We start from the raw sequence: 16,662 nt of genomic DNA on the forward strand, positions 1-16,662 counted from the left end.
AAAGCCTCACCCCACCTCAGTCAAGGCAGGCCATGCACCAAAACACACACTTGCACATGCACACACACACACGCACGTGTGCACACACACACCACGCACACACATGTGCACATATGCAGGACAAAAACAACTTACAAAGGGTTCAGCCCACGGATAAAGCCATATAGATTTTTATAATAGAAATATCAGCAAACAATTCACACGTCACGCTTAGGCACGACGCTGTGCCACGAACCGACCACAGTAGAAACCTGCTCAAACGCTTCTTCAAAAACACTTCATTTCAAACGTGCAGAGAGCCGGAGGAGAGTCACCACTCAGCACTCTAGCACTCTCCACACGGAGGGCGACGTTTTCAGTACGCAAAAAATGCCGCACTATGATATAAATAGCTCCACTTTTCCATGAAATTTCATAGTAATTAGAGACCAGGAAGCATGGACCCTCTCAACCCCCGCGGCGCCGCCCACGCACCCTTGACTGAATACTAAGATGCTGCCCTGGCATGGGTCCAGTCCAGCATGTACCGCGTGAACCCCGCGTGGCCCGTCGAGAGACAGGCAGCATGTACCGTGTGAACCCACGTGGCACGTCGAGAGACAGGCAGGCAGGCAGGCGCGCATGACCGTGAAGAAAGGGTGATCGGGTTCGAGGTGCGCAGGGAAGTGTTTGAAGTCCCGCTTCTATCGGATGAGAGACACACAGAAGAGGTACTTTTAATCCCGTGGGATCACTAAGGCGCCACGGGCGAGGGAGATGCAGTCGTTCTCTCGCCTCTTCTTCCAACGAGTACCGGAGGAGAGGGAGAGAGGGAGGAAAAGAGAGAGAGAGAGGAGGGGGGAGAGAGAGAGAGAGAGAGAGAGAGAGAGAGAGAGAGAGAGAGAGAGAGAGAGAGAGAGAGAGAGAGAGAGAGAGAGAGAGGAGAGAGAGAGAGAGAGAGAGAGGGTTCATGGGGAGATGGGAGGGTGGTGGAGGGGGGGGGGTGGAGGAAAAGTACTACATGATAAAAGAGGCAGCTGATGGAGAAGAAGGATGAAGCCGACGAAGTAGAGCTCTGCAGTGCCCGCCTCCTCTCTGCTCTCTATGGCCGTAGAGCTCTGCAGTGCCCGCCTCCTCTCTGCTCTCTATTGCCGTAGCCTCTGGTGAAACTTAAAGGGGAACACCGCTCACATTTTTTTAAAGATTTTAACGTGTTATTTCCACGGCCTGGAGACGGTTCAATCGATATTTTGTGAACATGAGCTACTCTCTTCTCCCAAAGCCAGAAACCAGAGATGTAAGAATCAACCATGCGATGCCATCAAGTATAAGGTCTGTAGGTGCGCTCCGTTGACGCTGAATGGGAGACTGATTTCGTTATTTTTTTTTTTATTCTTCATTCTATAGTAGTGATCTCGGCTCTGAAACAGGAAATGTACCTATGATGAACTCATAACATTCCACTGGGTGCTCTCAGTGTCCCCTATAAAAAAATCTTTACCAATTAATTGTCTACGGTGCAGCTTCAGACTTTAAACTTGATGACATCACAAGTTTGAGTTTTAGCACTATAGTCTTTGGATTCGGGAGAGATGGTGTCTTAGACCACAGGAATAACATGTATGAATTCTGAAATCGGGGCGTAGTTCCCCTTTAAGATGAACCACAATAATCTTACTACGCAGCATTGAAACCCAGGGGTTAGATTGTGAAGTAAATGTTCATATCAAATGTGTGATATGAAGGAAGGTTTCGACCTTGTTCAGGCACTAACACTTCTGCGTGATGCAATAAAAACACATTAGTAACACCTTCCTTTAGGGGCACAAATACAGAGGCCTACCTAAGAACTAATGAGGTGCTAACAAACCATAACCATCAATCACTGTATAGCACGTTTAGCAGTTTCAGAGGAAAGCAGGTAGAAATATGGGATCTGAAGGTAAAGTGGGACATTCTTTACTAAAGGTGTAATAGGGAAACCAAGTACAAACCACTCTGGAAGAGTGCCCTCATTGCCCCTGAGACATACCAGGTGTGAAGCCAGGCCTCGGTTTCAAACATGATTCAAATCGTTCATTTTCTACATGGCAGCAGTTAATCAAGAACCTATGTTCTGCTTCCTAAGTGCTATAGAGGTAACTGATGTTTATAAACTGCTCGTTAACATAATAGTTCCTCATTAGTTCCTACTAGGTACTCATTCATTATTTATGCGACCCCCTCTAAAGTTAAGTGTTAGTGTTACCAAGTCTTATTGGCTCATAATGAATTGTATTTATAAAGTGCCTATCTAACAAGATATGGTATCAAAGCACTTTACAAAGTGATTGGATGGAAGGGATATCTCAACTCTTGCAGCTAACAGAAATATGGCCAACTGTCTAATAATAATAAAGATTTGACCGTCTAATATGTTATTTGGGCTCTGGGAGAACATGATGCCATTTGCCCAGGGTTTTAAGTAGCGGTGTAAAGGTACACGTATCCGTACCAAACCGAACCGTTTCAGTGTGTACCGTACCGTACCGAACGGCTGTGTAGTGTACCGAACGAATACAACGGTATGTTAACCACTAACGACCACCCACCCGGGGGCTGTTTTTTTCACAATCTAATATAATTATTCTTTTTTTAATTGGCTTATTAATTTCAATATAGAATATTCGTTGACAGCCCTACAAGTACAATTAGTTACTGCACACTACATCACCCCTGAGTGGAACATGGAAAGCCAAACTTTCCCCCACTGTACCGAAAACCCGTACCGAACCTTGACTTCAAAACCAAGGTACGTACCGTACCGTGGTTTTTGTGTACCGTTACACCCCTAGTTTTAAGTCTTCAGATGCCCATTTGTCCTCCATGTTGGAAGAGACAACGGTTGCTATATGCAAAACAATAGTTGTTATGAGTTGATATACCTAAATGAACCTAAATATGTAGTTTGACTGATAGATAGACAAAATGGGTTTATTTATGTTGATTTAATTTGGTTGTGTTGATGTTAAATTTAATTTTTTTTTTGCAAATGGGTATATTCTGTTTGGTTTTACACAATATGTCTATCGGTGTGTTGTGTGTGTGTAGGGGCAGGTATATATAAGATTTTTTCTTCTTCCTGTTCCTTTCGGCCATGGTATTTTTTGGTGAATTATATGAATATGTACTGTTGGACTGTGGTAATTCCATGTACGAATAAATAAATGATGATGATGATGATGATGATATATGATAAATATATCAACAAAAATTAAATTATTTGGTGTCTGATTACTGGATCTTGTAACATATATGATGGTGGAAAAGCAATACCGTGCTTTTCGTGTTTTAACTACTGCACGGAAATGAGGCATTTTCTTGTGAAAGTGGTTACCAACGGTTACGTACAGGCAGCTATGCTGGAAGAGAAAGAACTACACAAACATTCCGTGCAAAGGCTTCTATTGATTCCCCTCGATGATGTCACAATGGGATGAATTAGCTTTGATTAATCAATTAGCTGTGCTTTTTGGAGCCAGGAACACTGCTCACCTAATGTACTGGCCAGTTTGTAAAGGGTTTTTACTGTTGGGTGTGGGGTAGCCAGGCAGAGAATGAAATAATTTGTTTAAAATTCTGTGTGTTGCTACACCCACCAAAAGCTGTGTGTTTAATACAAAGGAAGAAGAAGGTGCTCAAAAATAAATAAATAAATTTTTATTTAGATTAGATTTGCAAAAAAACACCTTCACAAACATGTTCCAAATATTCTAGACATATAAAACTGTTGAAAAGACACCATGTGATTACTATGTCATTCTTCAAAGATAATAGAGTCACACTGTTATGGACTTGCCTCCACTATATGTCTATTGAGAGATGTTCTAAGGACCTTCATCAGGCGTTGATCTCTCGAGAATCATATAGTGGGAGCAAGTCTGACAGTGTGTATTTTGTATGCTGATTTTCTGTTTGTCTTGCACCTGATCACCAGAGTGGATGTGCATGCTCTACTTTTGTAGTCCTATGTCGTTCTTCTTGCCTTGATATAAGTACTTTTTTTTGTATCCACTTTTTCTCCTCCTGTTTTTCTGTATTTTCCTCCCATCCCAATTTAGTCGTTATGCCAATTCCCCCCTCCCCTTCCTGGTCGTTGCGCGCATGTGCCCCCTGACTGGTCGGTCTAGGGAGCCCTGAAGTCTATCACATGCTTCCTCCGATATATAGGAGACAGCCAGCAGCCTCTTTTCACCTGACAGCGAGGACTCTCATTGGTGAAGTGTAACGTGTGGGAGGTCACACTACCTCCACCATTTCCCTCCCTCGCTGTGCAGGCGCCCTGACCGACCTGTAGGAGTCGCTGTTTACAATGACCAGATTACCACCCACCGGCTTCCCTCCCGCTGACAGGCGCTTAGTCCGCTGTGCTACCCGGCCGCCGCCTTGATAAGTTCATAGATCAGACCTTTGTTTAATGTGCCATGTTGACAATTCATCACTTCCATAGGTTTCCTAGTGTATCTGAAAAAGTACCTCCAACAACAGTATAGTATACCTGCTCAAACCTTGTAGATGCATAAGGATGCTCAATATTCACCATGTGTGGTGAAAATGACACGCTAACCTGTGGGTCTACACCGTTGACCTTTAAAGGTGCTGTGGATAACACTTTCATGTAGAGTAATCTTATATATATATACAGTATATATACTGTATATATATATATATATTATATTAGAAAGGTGCAGAACACCTCAGTACTTAGAGGATTACGCTGTCAGTCAACTACCTAGCCTTCGACAAACGGTAAACGCGGTAAAAGTAGAAAGTAAAATTATGTCTGACCTTAACGACCAGGTTACCCCGACCACAAAGGCCCTAGTGGGTTCTAATGTAACTGACCAAGCTCACGGTGGGGACCAGGAGGGAGCTGACATGCCTTTACCCCCCGCCAATACCGAAGAAGTAGTCCCCGACCAGCCCCGGGAGGAAGACAACCCTACAGAGAGAGAACTCTGCACGGAACAAGATGAGGAGAGCGCCGAGGAGATAGAGCTCCAGGACTCCCCAACGAGTACAGCCAGGAGCGGCTCACCTCTACAACCGTCTTCCCCCAGCGAAGCGGAGAGGATGCTATCACAGGCGTTCCTCGTCAGCCTGACAGCCTCTACCGAACGCGATCGACTCCAGGGTGAACGCGATCGACTTCAGGGTGAACGCGATCGACTCCAGACGCAGCAACGGAGCGAAGAAGAGCGCATACGCCTGGAGATGAGACGCCTTCAGACGGAAGAGAATATGGCAAGAGACCGAGCAGACACCCAGCGCGCCGCTGACGGTGCCCAAAGAGAGGCAGAGCGCGACCTCGCTCTCATCCAGCGCGAAACCGAGCGCGACAGACTACAGGGCGAGCGCGACAGACTACAAGCGCAGCTAATGGAGCAGCTGATCACCAAGGCAACACCCTCTCCCTCCGCCAGGGGTTCAAGGAACTCGTCGAGACAACAGTCAAGGGCAGCATCCCCTAACCGAGCAAGCGACCCTGAACTTGACCAACAGACCAAGCCTATACCCCCCGCAGACCCCCTTCCCCGACCGGTCCAAGCGAGACCCAGCTACAAGGAAGGAGCGGCATACACTGCGGAGAAGCTAAATAAACGACTACAGGATCTAGAGGACCTGATAGAAGAAGAAGAGGGAGAGGAGGAGAACCAAGCCCGACGACAGCACAGTACTCCACCGGACCAGGAGGTCCAGTACAGCCCAGGCTATACCCCCGCGGCGCTGCGCTACAGACCCCCGACTCTATTCACGGGTGAGCATGACGCACGACCAGCCCCGAGGAATAGCACCTGGACCAGCGGGCCATGGTACCCTGCCGGTACCAGCCCACAGAGAGGCGCAAGAGGAGACTCGCCTAGGAGGCCTCTCCCCCAACGCTCGCCGATGTATCAGCCATCCACGGCGTCATACATTGGCACACTGACGTTTCCAGACTTCACCTATGAGAATCGAGCACAGTACACGGAGCTCCGGATGTGCTTAGAGACAATGATGGTGGATGTCGCTGATGAACGCCACAAGTATGCAATATTACTGAAGCACCTGAAAGTACCCCGAGCGCACAATATAGCGCTAGCCTATGCCACCTCTACGACCCCATACACCGCGGCTCTAGCAGCGCTGGACCAGAGATATGGACGTATATGGGATTACGTAATCCAAGAGATAAGGCATATTGACCGCCTACCCCCAGCAACAGACAATCGCTCATTAGACGACCTGTCTATAAAAGTGCAGTCCCTGGTAGGGATGCTGGGAGCGCAACGAGAAAAGGGTATGCACGAGCTATACGGCAACTCTAACGTCGAGAGGATTTTAGAGAAGCTGCCACCCGCCAGACAAGAGCGCTTCAGGCGGCAGAGAGACCACCGTAATCCTAACGGTCCCGAACCATCCCTCCTCGATCTAGCCGACTTCCTGGCGAGAGAAGTCAGCAGCCTACGACTGGATACGTTCGTGCGGAGCACACCAAGCTCCAGAGAGGGACCCAGGAGAATAAACGATGGAAGAAGATCGGTGACTGTCATGCACCAATCAGAATCAGTACCGAGCAGTAAGAACCACAGTACCCCCTCGAGAAAAGAGAAGTGGAAGATGGTGTGCCCGTACTGCGAGAAGGAACACTGGCTGTCACAATGTGACCTGTTCACAAAGATGAATGCAGAAGAAGTGAGTCAATGGATAAAGTCCAACAGGCGCTGTTACCGATGTGCGCGCAGTCACATGGCAGCCGAGTGCCGCCTAAAGAAGAGGTGCAGTCGGTGTGACGGAGCCCACCTAGATGTCCTACACGACAGTAACAGAAGAAAGCCTGCACCTGCACCATCGAGCAGCACAAAGGCAAGTGTCATGTACATTGACCCCGCCAGCAGCAGCGGCGCCCAAGTGCTCTTAAAGGTAGTCCGTGTAACATTGAGCTACCAAGATAAAGTCATGGACACTTACGCCGTCCTTGATGACGGGTCAGAGAAGACCCTTCTGCTCGCGTCCGCTGCGGCCCAGCTGCGGCCCATTTGCACTACAGAAACACGTCGCAGAGGACCCAGCAGCAGATGAAGAGGTCCGACACAGTGTGAAGAACAGTTTCTACGTGGACAACTGTTTACAAAGCGTTTCGACTCAAGAAGAAGCCGAGGCTCTCCTACTCAAGCTACGCGCCTCTCTGATCAAAGGCGGCTTTGATCTCAGGCAGTGGGCCAGCAGCGACCCGCACGTATTGCGCAGCCTCTCCCCCGCGGACAAGGCTGCCAGCAGCGAGACCTGGATGGCAACAATCCCAGGAGAAGCCCAAGAAATGACACTAGGACTAGTCTGGCGCTTCAAAACAGACTCGCTCCACTATAGACACAAACCCCTGACCACGGAGCAGGGAAGGTCGACGGCGATACCGACCACCAGACGGAGTGTGTACAGAACACTCGCCAGACAATATGACCCGTTGGGATGTATTCTACCTTACACCACCAGGGCAAAGATGATTGTACGAGCACTATGGGACAAGGACCAGGGCTGGGACGACCCAATACCCGCACCCCTTGCCTCCACATGGAGAGAGTGGGAGACGGAACTCCGCTCACTCCCAGGCGTCAATATACGCCGCAGCTACTTCCCACCCACAGTGAGGCCAGAGACATGCAAGATGGATCTACACGTCTTCAGCGACGCCTCCGAAGTAGCCTATGGATCAGTGGCCTACTTGCGTGCCCAAGAGAAGGGAGGAGAGATACACACCGCCGTCATCCTGGCTCGCTCAAGAATAGCCCCACGAAAGCAACAATCTATCCCGCGTCTAGAGCTCTGCGCAGCCCTAGCAGGAGCGTATCTAGCCACGTTAATCCAACGTGAACTCACCATTCCGGTGCACAGAACAATCTTGTGGTCAGATTCCACGACAGTACTCACATGGATCAAGTCTGATTCATGCAGATACAAGGTCTTCGTGGGAGTCAGAGTCACAGAGATTCAAGAGTTAACAGAAGCAGCGAGCTGGCGGTATGTGGACACCAAACACAACCCAGCTGACGTCATCACCCGGGGAATGTCCCTAGATGACCTCACCCGTCACAACATCTACAGTGACGGACCAGAGTTCCTCAAGCTCCCGGAAGGAGAGTGGCCTACGCCCACCCCACGGGAGGCGAGTAAAGAGGAGGCTGAGAACAAGAAACCTATGTTCTGTGGACTGAGCACAGTCGCCTCCACAGACCCCAACATAGATGATTGCCTCACCCTACAGAGTGCGCAACTAAAGACATTTCTGTGGCACCACCCAGAGATTCAGCCCACTGCCGACATTTCAGCAGCTGACTACGAAGAAGCAGAACTTCTTCTACTACAACGAGCCCAGAGAGACTCGTTCCCCGACGAGCTAGACTGTCTACAGGGAGGAAAGCCCGTCCCATCAGACAGCAGATTGCTCCACCTGGCACCCGAGAGCGACGCCCATAATCTCATCAGAGTGGGTGGTCGTCTGCGGAGGGCCCCCAATCTACCGGATGACGTTAAGTACCCGATAGTCTTGAACAGCCGACACAAGGTCACAGAGCTGATCATAAAGAAATACGACGAGGATGTACACCACGCAGGAGCAGAGAGAGTCTTCGCGGAGATCAGACGTCGCTATTGGATACTTCAAGGAAGAGAAGCAGTGCGACGCTTCCAGCGAACCTGTCTAGACTGCCGAAAGTGGCGCGCGCAGCCCAGCATACCCCGGATGGCTGACCTACCTCCCTGTCGCCTCCGACTCGGCGACAAGCCATTCCACTCCACAGGCATGGACTGTTTTGGCCCGTTGTATATAAAGAAAGGAAGAGGAACCGAGAAGCGGTGGGGTATTGTATTCAAATGCATGACCACCAGAGCGATACATATCGAACTCCTTCCAACCATGAGCACAGACTCATTCCTTATGGCCTTCCGAAGATTCACATCACGGAAAGGAAAACCGTCTACATTGTTGTCTGATCACGGGACAAACTTCAAAGGCGGAGAAAGAGAGCTGAGAGAGAGCTTCCAAGCTATGGGCCCAGAACTTAAGACCCACCTCGCTCCATCCCAGATTGACTTCCAGTTTAATCCCCCGAACGCACCCCACTTCGGTGGAACCTGGGAACGAGAAGTACGTTCTATAAAGACAGCCCTGTACGCCGTGCTTGGGGCCCAGACTGTAGCGGAAGAAGTCCTAATGACAGTCCTCACGGAGATCGAGGGAGTATTGAACTCCAAGCCCCTCGGCTACGTCTCCAGTGATATAGCAGATGTCGACCCAGTCACCCCCAACACACTCTTGATGGGGCGGCTGGACCCCGCGCTACCCCAGACAATGTACAGGCCTGAAGAAGCGAACGGCCGAAGAATGTGGAGGTACAGTCAAGTACTAGCTGACAAGTTTTGGAGCAGCTTCCTACTCCACTACCTACCGTCTCTACAGACCCGCCAGAAGTGGGTAAAAGAGAGAGACAATTTGACAGAAGGAACAGTCGTCATGATTATCGACCAGTCACTACCCAGAGCTATGTGGCCGGCTGGCCGCGTAAGCAAAGTGATCACCGGTGCCGATGGCAAGGTCCGAGCAGCTGAGGTGCTCGTCCAAGGGCGAACTTACACACGACCCGTGGCGAGGCTAATAGAACTGCCCAGACTCCCAGACACTATCGATGACGACCATGACCCCATGACTTTGTGAGTTGACTGACCCTTACAGCGGACCTTGAGTGGTAGACAGTGCGGTTAATCTGTCTCTGCTTAGCTAATTAGGTGGGACTAATTAGGGGGCGGCTGTTGTGAAGGATCAGATTAAACCGAATATATATATTTATTTATGGATATATATTTAATAGTATTTGTATATCGTTTGATATCCCTTGTATATTCCTTGTACATATACACTGAATATCCCTTTAGTCTACTAACAGCCCATAATAGTTTCATTCTCTCATTGGACAAGAACTTGGCGCCAGCAGCCAATCCCCTTGGTTCAAGTTCAATCGTGCCGACGAACATGTCGTTACTAGCCCGGTTCCGCGTAGGAATACGTCTACCGAAATACGAATGGTACTATTTGTTCACAGCGCATATATATATGGCGCAAGTAAAGTAGAACTTTCTTTTTAGTCCCTTAGCCCTTAGTTCTTTACCCTCCAACCTAGTGGCAAGACGTTAAGCCTCACCCACGATACACGTGTGGTGCAGTATGGTCAACTTGGCCTCAGAATGGCATTGAGACATCGTGTGGATTAATAGTTGAATTGTCATAGTTTGGCACTATACCGTCGAGTGGGACGTATTTCTATTAAGTTAATAATAGTCTATTATGTATGGTGCATCGTTCGGTTAGAGTTATACAGTGAGTAGTACCCCCATCGTTTCCTCGCGTTATCTAGAGTCTTAACCAGGCTGGGCAGACCACGTGTGGTGCTTTCATCCGAGGAGTTCTGGGCTAGGACGAGTGGACCTGCACATTGGATTACCTTACCCGGACGACGGCGAGCCCTACACGGCTTGGATTATCTACTTGCTTTGGGTGCTTTGATTTATGCCATGGATAACAGCCAACACTGGTGAGTGTTGGAACTACCCCCCGAGAGGAGTCCAGGTGAGACGGCGCTCTACCCCGAGTGAGGTCGCCTCACGTCTCTTCGTTGTGGACCGGCAGCTACCGTCTACAAGAGGGCCCAACTGTATTCATCTGTGGACCAAGGTTCTGTGGGCACCGTGTTCAGCACTCTGAATTCTCCCAAGAAATCGTTGGCCAGATGGGATATCGCCGGCGGCTCTCCTAACCCCCCCCCCCCTACTGACTTACAACCAGCAGGACCCCCTTTAGTATATCCAGCTATAATCATTAAGTACCATCGCTATAGTTCCCTAAAGAACCAGGTTGTATACTTGCTTCCTGCGTAACCAGAGATTGGACATTCAATGTTGATTTGCCTACGAATACTCATTTGCCTTACAAGTGCATTCAAATCATAAATGTCATTAAGTGAACGTTGTATATACCCTTTGCTATATATTAAATATTCGACTTATACATTTGTGTGGACTTGGTTTCATGGTGGGAAAGTGTTCATCATATCTATATCATGTACTGTGTGGCCAGTAGTTAAAGTACATAAAGCGGTAGTGGTTTAATGATACCATACTTATCAATACAGTCAGGGAATTGTACCCCTCAGTTACAATACCTATGATATAGATTTGGTTTGGGAATAATAGCGTGTACAGGCAAGAAACGGCAACGTTTATAGTAGAATTGACGTATAAGCCTATTACTCAGCCTTTCGGGAATTACCCCAGACCACGCTATAACGATACTTATATTCACCACGGTATAACACGGATGGATGGTACGGATGGTATGGATGGAAAAATGTATTCTTTTTCACATATTGAACGATAGATAGGTGATGTCAAATGGGCCATAGTATTGTATCCATAGCTATAATATAGAATATAGTTATAGCTCTACAAACAAGGTGACGCACTCCTATCTTTTAAAGCGTGGCAGTGCTAGAACGGGGCCCTGTCTAATCCCCGGCGGTCAATGAGTTAAAAGTAGAACCACAGGTTAACATGCTTCTTCCATTAGATGTGGTCCATTCTGGGCATCCACAAAGTGTTTGAAGATACATCTGAGGCCTGTGGAAGTGATGAATCAGCAGAAAATGTCTACCAACTCTTTATAAGGGAAAAGCATACTCAATAAACGGTCTGATCTATAAACCTATAGACCTTTCCTAACTTGACAATAAAATTCTGAATGGGGCCCAAGTTTATTTCTCGTTGCAATGTTTGCTAATACAATAACAGACAGGAAATACACTGGGGCCAAAAGCTGTTCCCCTGGCAACGGAACAGCGATGGAATCCTTCTGGAAGGGTCTATATACGCAAGAAGGACATGAACACACGTGCCAAAGAAGATGGACTTATCTCCTTTAACACGAGGTTCTCTGGTGAACTTGAACGACTCAACCTCAGAGCAATGCAGCCAAAGGGATGCTGCTGTTTGAGGGTGATCATTCCTCCTATAATGGACAGGAGGAGCAGTGGTGTGACATCATAATAATAGCTTGATAGCATCATGCCATGCCCCCCAAGGAGGCTGTAATGGACAGGGGAGGGGGGGGGGGGTTCTATCAACCGAAAGATGGAAAGGGGCTTCTTCTACATGTCTGTGTGGACAAGTTGACAGAGGATAGTCCAGATTAAACATATTTGAATGGCCATGGCAGATCATTTGAAGAAGAAAATATTATTAACCAGCAAATTGACCTGATGCCCTACAGTATGATGCTGTTCTCTTCTCATTTTCAAGCTTTGTTCATGATAAATAATAAGCAACTGGGACATAGTGTTTGGCTTCCACATGAATTTAAATGGGCCTCAAATTATACCAAGGTTGCCAAGAACCAGAACAAAACTTAAACCCTTAACATGTCAATCATCTGTTTAGTTTTCATGGGCAATTGGATTGGGTATATGTCTGTAGCTATAATAATAGTGCAGAGAAAGCATATACAAAAAAACTAAAACATTCCATATAATTTGGGAATGACAAAAACACCTAAAGTAAATGGTCATCATACTACAATGAAAGTAATAAAGGTTTTACGGGCGGGACAGAACTGAGCGTTCTTGACAGCTCAAGCCTTAAAACAACAACAATAACAAACAACAACAAAAGAAATCAAATAAAATCCCGATGCTAAATAGCCTACATTTAAAATTAGGTGTAAGGAAAGAGGCAAAGTAATGCACCGTGCATGGCACAAGTAAAGACAAACCACATAATAAGCGAAGTCAATGAATGTCAACTATAAAACATGTCAGTGTGGAGGAGCGACATTTTCGCATGTGAGGGAGCCGCAACATTAAAACCCGTGAAGTTCATTATTGCCACTGCTTACAAAGTGCGACAACAGAGGATGTTTAGTCGCCCACAACACACAAGCCTATCTTTGTTCCACTCGTGGAGGAGGAAAGAGGGGGGGGGGAGATGGGGGGGAATCATTTTTGGGACCAGGGCCTATATTTCATTCAGAATATATTATGTGTGTAAATGTTGTTGAACCCCCCCCGATTATTCGCCACGAAAAAGGTCACACACTCCCCTCGACCCCGAGTGTTTCTCGGTCTTTGTATATACTCGTGGTGGAGGGGGGGGGGGGAAACGAGCTGCGCCTATAAACTTCGCATTTAAAAGGCAAGTGCGGTCGAGGGGGCCGCGGCGTGATGCGAGACAATAGCCGCTCCTCGGACACACTTTTTCTCACTGCGACGAACAGCAGGGAACCCGGTGGACTAGAGAGCCGCCTATAAAGGACCGATAGTGCACACAGCTGCCAGGGTTCAACAGCAATTTTATGAAATGTCTGTTAGGGCCCGCACTGCAGTTTAATTGTAGATTTATGGGAGTGGAACTTATGGTAAACACTGCCTACTTGCTCATGCGCTCATAGTTAATTGTATTGTTATATTGTTTACACTGCCTATTTTTACTTTTCTCTACTGTACTATAATTGTAATACCTGTGTGATTGATTGATTGATTGAAAACTTTATTAACAGATTGCAGAATGGGTACAATACAGTACAGCTCAATACACACAAGTGTTAAGGGGATGCAGACCAGAGAAAGACTTTCGTCTTGTTTACATCAGGGTCCCCCATTTTCAATTCATCAGGACAGTATTGTGTCTTCTACTATTACCATGTACCTGTACCTCCCCCATACCCCTCCCCCATGCTGCTATGATGGCTGAATTTCCCCAAGGGGATCAATAAAGGAATATCTTATTATCTTAAGCTGTAGCATGCGATAGAAGACGCGGTCTCGGGGCCAGTGCAGTTGGAGGCCTCAGAGGTCACAGGTCACCGTAATATTAAATAGAGCCTATGCGAAAACATTATGTCACAGTGATATGCGACTGCCATCCAAATGTTACATTGTCATTATTGATTTATGTGCCGGACTTCGCGTGGCATTCAAAAGGGGGGGATGTACGTGCGGTCATTAAACCCAAACACAAAACGTTTGCATGTGAAAATGAAAAACTTTAAAACATTCTGACAACATTGGTCATTGGAGTTCAGTGGTGTAAAGGTCTTAGGGGCTATACAACGAGTTAATTAATTAATAGACCCTATCCCTGAAATGGATAACACAGCTCAAGTATAGGCTAACCTAGTCACCCCATCTTGCTCAGTCCTACTGTAGCCCATCATCATCATCATCATCATCATCATCATCACCATCATCATCATCATCATGGTACCACTTCGGTTAAGCATGTGGTCAACTATTGATTTATCAAGTTCACATCCATGTTTTGACAGCAGTGGCTAAAAACGGACCTACTACTCTATAGACCATGCATCGCGTTGATCCAATTCCATCAATTCACCATGATAGTTCAATTCGGAAATAATACTCTCAAGAAGTATAGGTTGTTTTATTCAACGAGCTCTAGTACTTTCTGTCTCTGAAGGCCAGGGGACACCTTGTGCAGAACTATGTTGTCAATGCATACAGAATATAATATGCATGCTTTTCCTTGTCATCATCACCCATGCATTTGGAAACAGTATAGCCTATACATCACCCATGCATTTGGAAACAGTATAGCATAGCTGCTCCCAATGTGCCTGTGCTACTGTTTCCAAATGCATGGGTGATGATGATGATGATGATGATGACACGGGAAAAGCGTGCAGATTCTATCCATGCACATTGAAAACATGATCTATCTGGGTGTTTATATACTCACGCTCCGAGGCCATGGTGATCACGGACTCCGTGGTGGCGTGGTACTCATCCTCCTCCATGAACTCGTCCTGGGATGACGCGTCCCCCTGGAAGTCGTGATGGTCCAGGAGCTGCTGCAACGGGGGCGCCTTGGGCAGCAGCTGATTGACCACCTCGCGGCTGATGTTGGGCGCGTGCTTTAAGCGCAGCTTGCTCAGGATCTGTGACTTGATGGTCTCCAGTCTCAAGACTTTGCTCTGCTCCCTCCAGACGCACGCCGAGCACTCGTGAGCTTGATCCTCGTCCAGCGGGGGCGACAGCGGCCCCCCGGCGTCCGTGGGCACCTCGCTGGTAGGAGGCTGCAGCAGGAGGTGAGGCTCGTCGCTGCCCGAGCGTCCCAGCGAGACGAGGACCGTCAGGCACAGTAAAAAGTTGTACCTCGGCATGATGCTGCAGGCTGACTTTACGCTCGGTGTATATGTCCTCCTCCTCCTCCTCCTCTGGGTTGTTCGCTTGTTTGTCCTACAAAGGTAAGCAATCAGTGATATTCATCTATTCCAACTGGATCACCCGACAGTTATTTTTTCCTTTTTTTTTTTTTTTGCAGGAGCTTTTAGTAATAAATTCAACAAAGTGCGTCCAAGTGTGTGTGTGTGCGTGTGTGTCGGTTTGGCTATTTTGATTGAAAGTTTTTTTTTTTTTTTTTTTTACAATTATCTCTCTAAATTATACATTTCCCGCGGCTCACGTGCAATGATTGTTTTGGTTCCCCGATCAGATAATAGTTTAGTCCATATAGGTGTGTGTTCAGAAGTGTCATTGAAAAATGTGCAAGTGCGTCCAAAAAGGGGTCTTTATATATCTGCGCTCCCCGGTGTCGTAATCCGTCTCCATTGGCTAAGATTGCAACAAAAGGCTTTTAGGTCTGTCACCAAGTCAAGAGGGACAGAGCGGCAGGGAGGAGGACGCATTAATATGACTTACAGAGAGTGTATAACAGCCTACAGCTTATTACAGTAGGCCGTGTAAAGGTCGTAAGTCCCAATTAGATATGTTGTCCAACGCTATCCTGTTATTAAAGTTGCGTATTGATATCGTAGCACTGGACGGTTACGCAGAGCGAGTGTCTCTGAACAATAGATCCAGCTCGAAAGCTTCACATTGCTCTCCTCTCCTCCTGTTACCATTTCACCTTCTCAATGCCAACTATCGGGTTCTTTCTGCTGCATTTAATTTTGTTAGCAAGAAGTTTATTAACTTAAGTTACGTTTACAGTTAGGACACGTTTTTAACTTTCTAAATGTTATTCACTGAGGAGTCAGATTCGCCTATTTCAGTCAGGGAGAAGAGAAGTGACACTAACCTTGACACTAGCCAAACTTTTTAAGGGGGGTTTACAAAGTGACAAAAACTAAATTAGATACTAAAATATTATGTGGAGAATAACGTGGTGTTTGCTTTGTAAATGACTTGCTATTCGTATAGTGATAGAGAGAAGTGATATAGTTCCATACATTGATTTAAAGCTGCACTAGTGCATGCATTTTGTATAGTTTAATATCAGCAGCACACCTGCAGAAACCTACTTTGAAAAGGATAAACTCACAGAATAATTGAACCTCGATTCACAGTGAAAGTGAATTTACTGCAGGGATCGTTAAACATTTCCAGTGTGGACTTAAAATGGGGTAGATTGGTCTAATCCTTGGACCTATAGTCACAATAAAACACACTACTTGTCAGGTGGGGGACCTGTCAATCAGACACAAGCCTGCCAATAATTTTGGATCCTGATCCATGTTTGAAGAAACCCTGGTTTCTACATCTATATTTTGGATAATATGCTGCTCTTTCAGTCATGCAGTATGTCATCTTTCAAAAGTCAATATGC

The 16,662-nt window shown here is 46.9% G+C and overlaps 1 protein-coding gene across 1 annotated transcript in view; it reads right to left on the reverse strand.

Annotated features, from left to right (window-relative positions):
• Positions 1-15,567, reverse strand: part of LOC311230401 (growth/differentiation factor 11-like) — a gene marked incomplete at its 3' end in the record, with an annotated part of 94,168 nt that extends 78,601 nt beyond the window's left edge. Inside the window, exon 1 of the mRNA XM_084316670.1 lies at positions 14,794-15,567. Within this exon, the coding sequence (XP_084172796.1) occupies positions 14,794-15,217 (424 nt within the window). The 5' untranslated portion in view covers positions 15,218-15,567. The remainder of the gene's footprint in view (positions 1-14,793) is intronic.
• Between the last annotated feature and the right edge of the window lie 1,095 nt (positions 15,568-16,662).

Source organism: Notolepis coatsorum, assembly GCF_963971535.1.
Source record: "Notolepis coatsorum genome assembly, chromosome: 6".
Classification (NCBI taxonomy): domain Eukaryota; kingdom Metazoa; phylum Chordata; class Actinopteri; order Aulopiformes; family Paralepididae; genus Notolepis; species Notolepis coatsorum.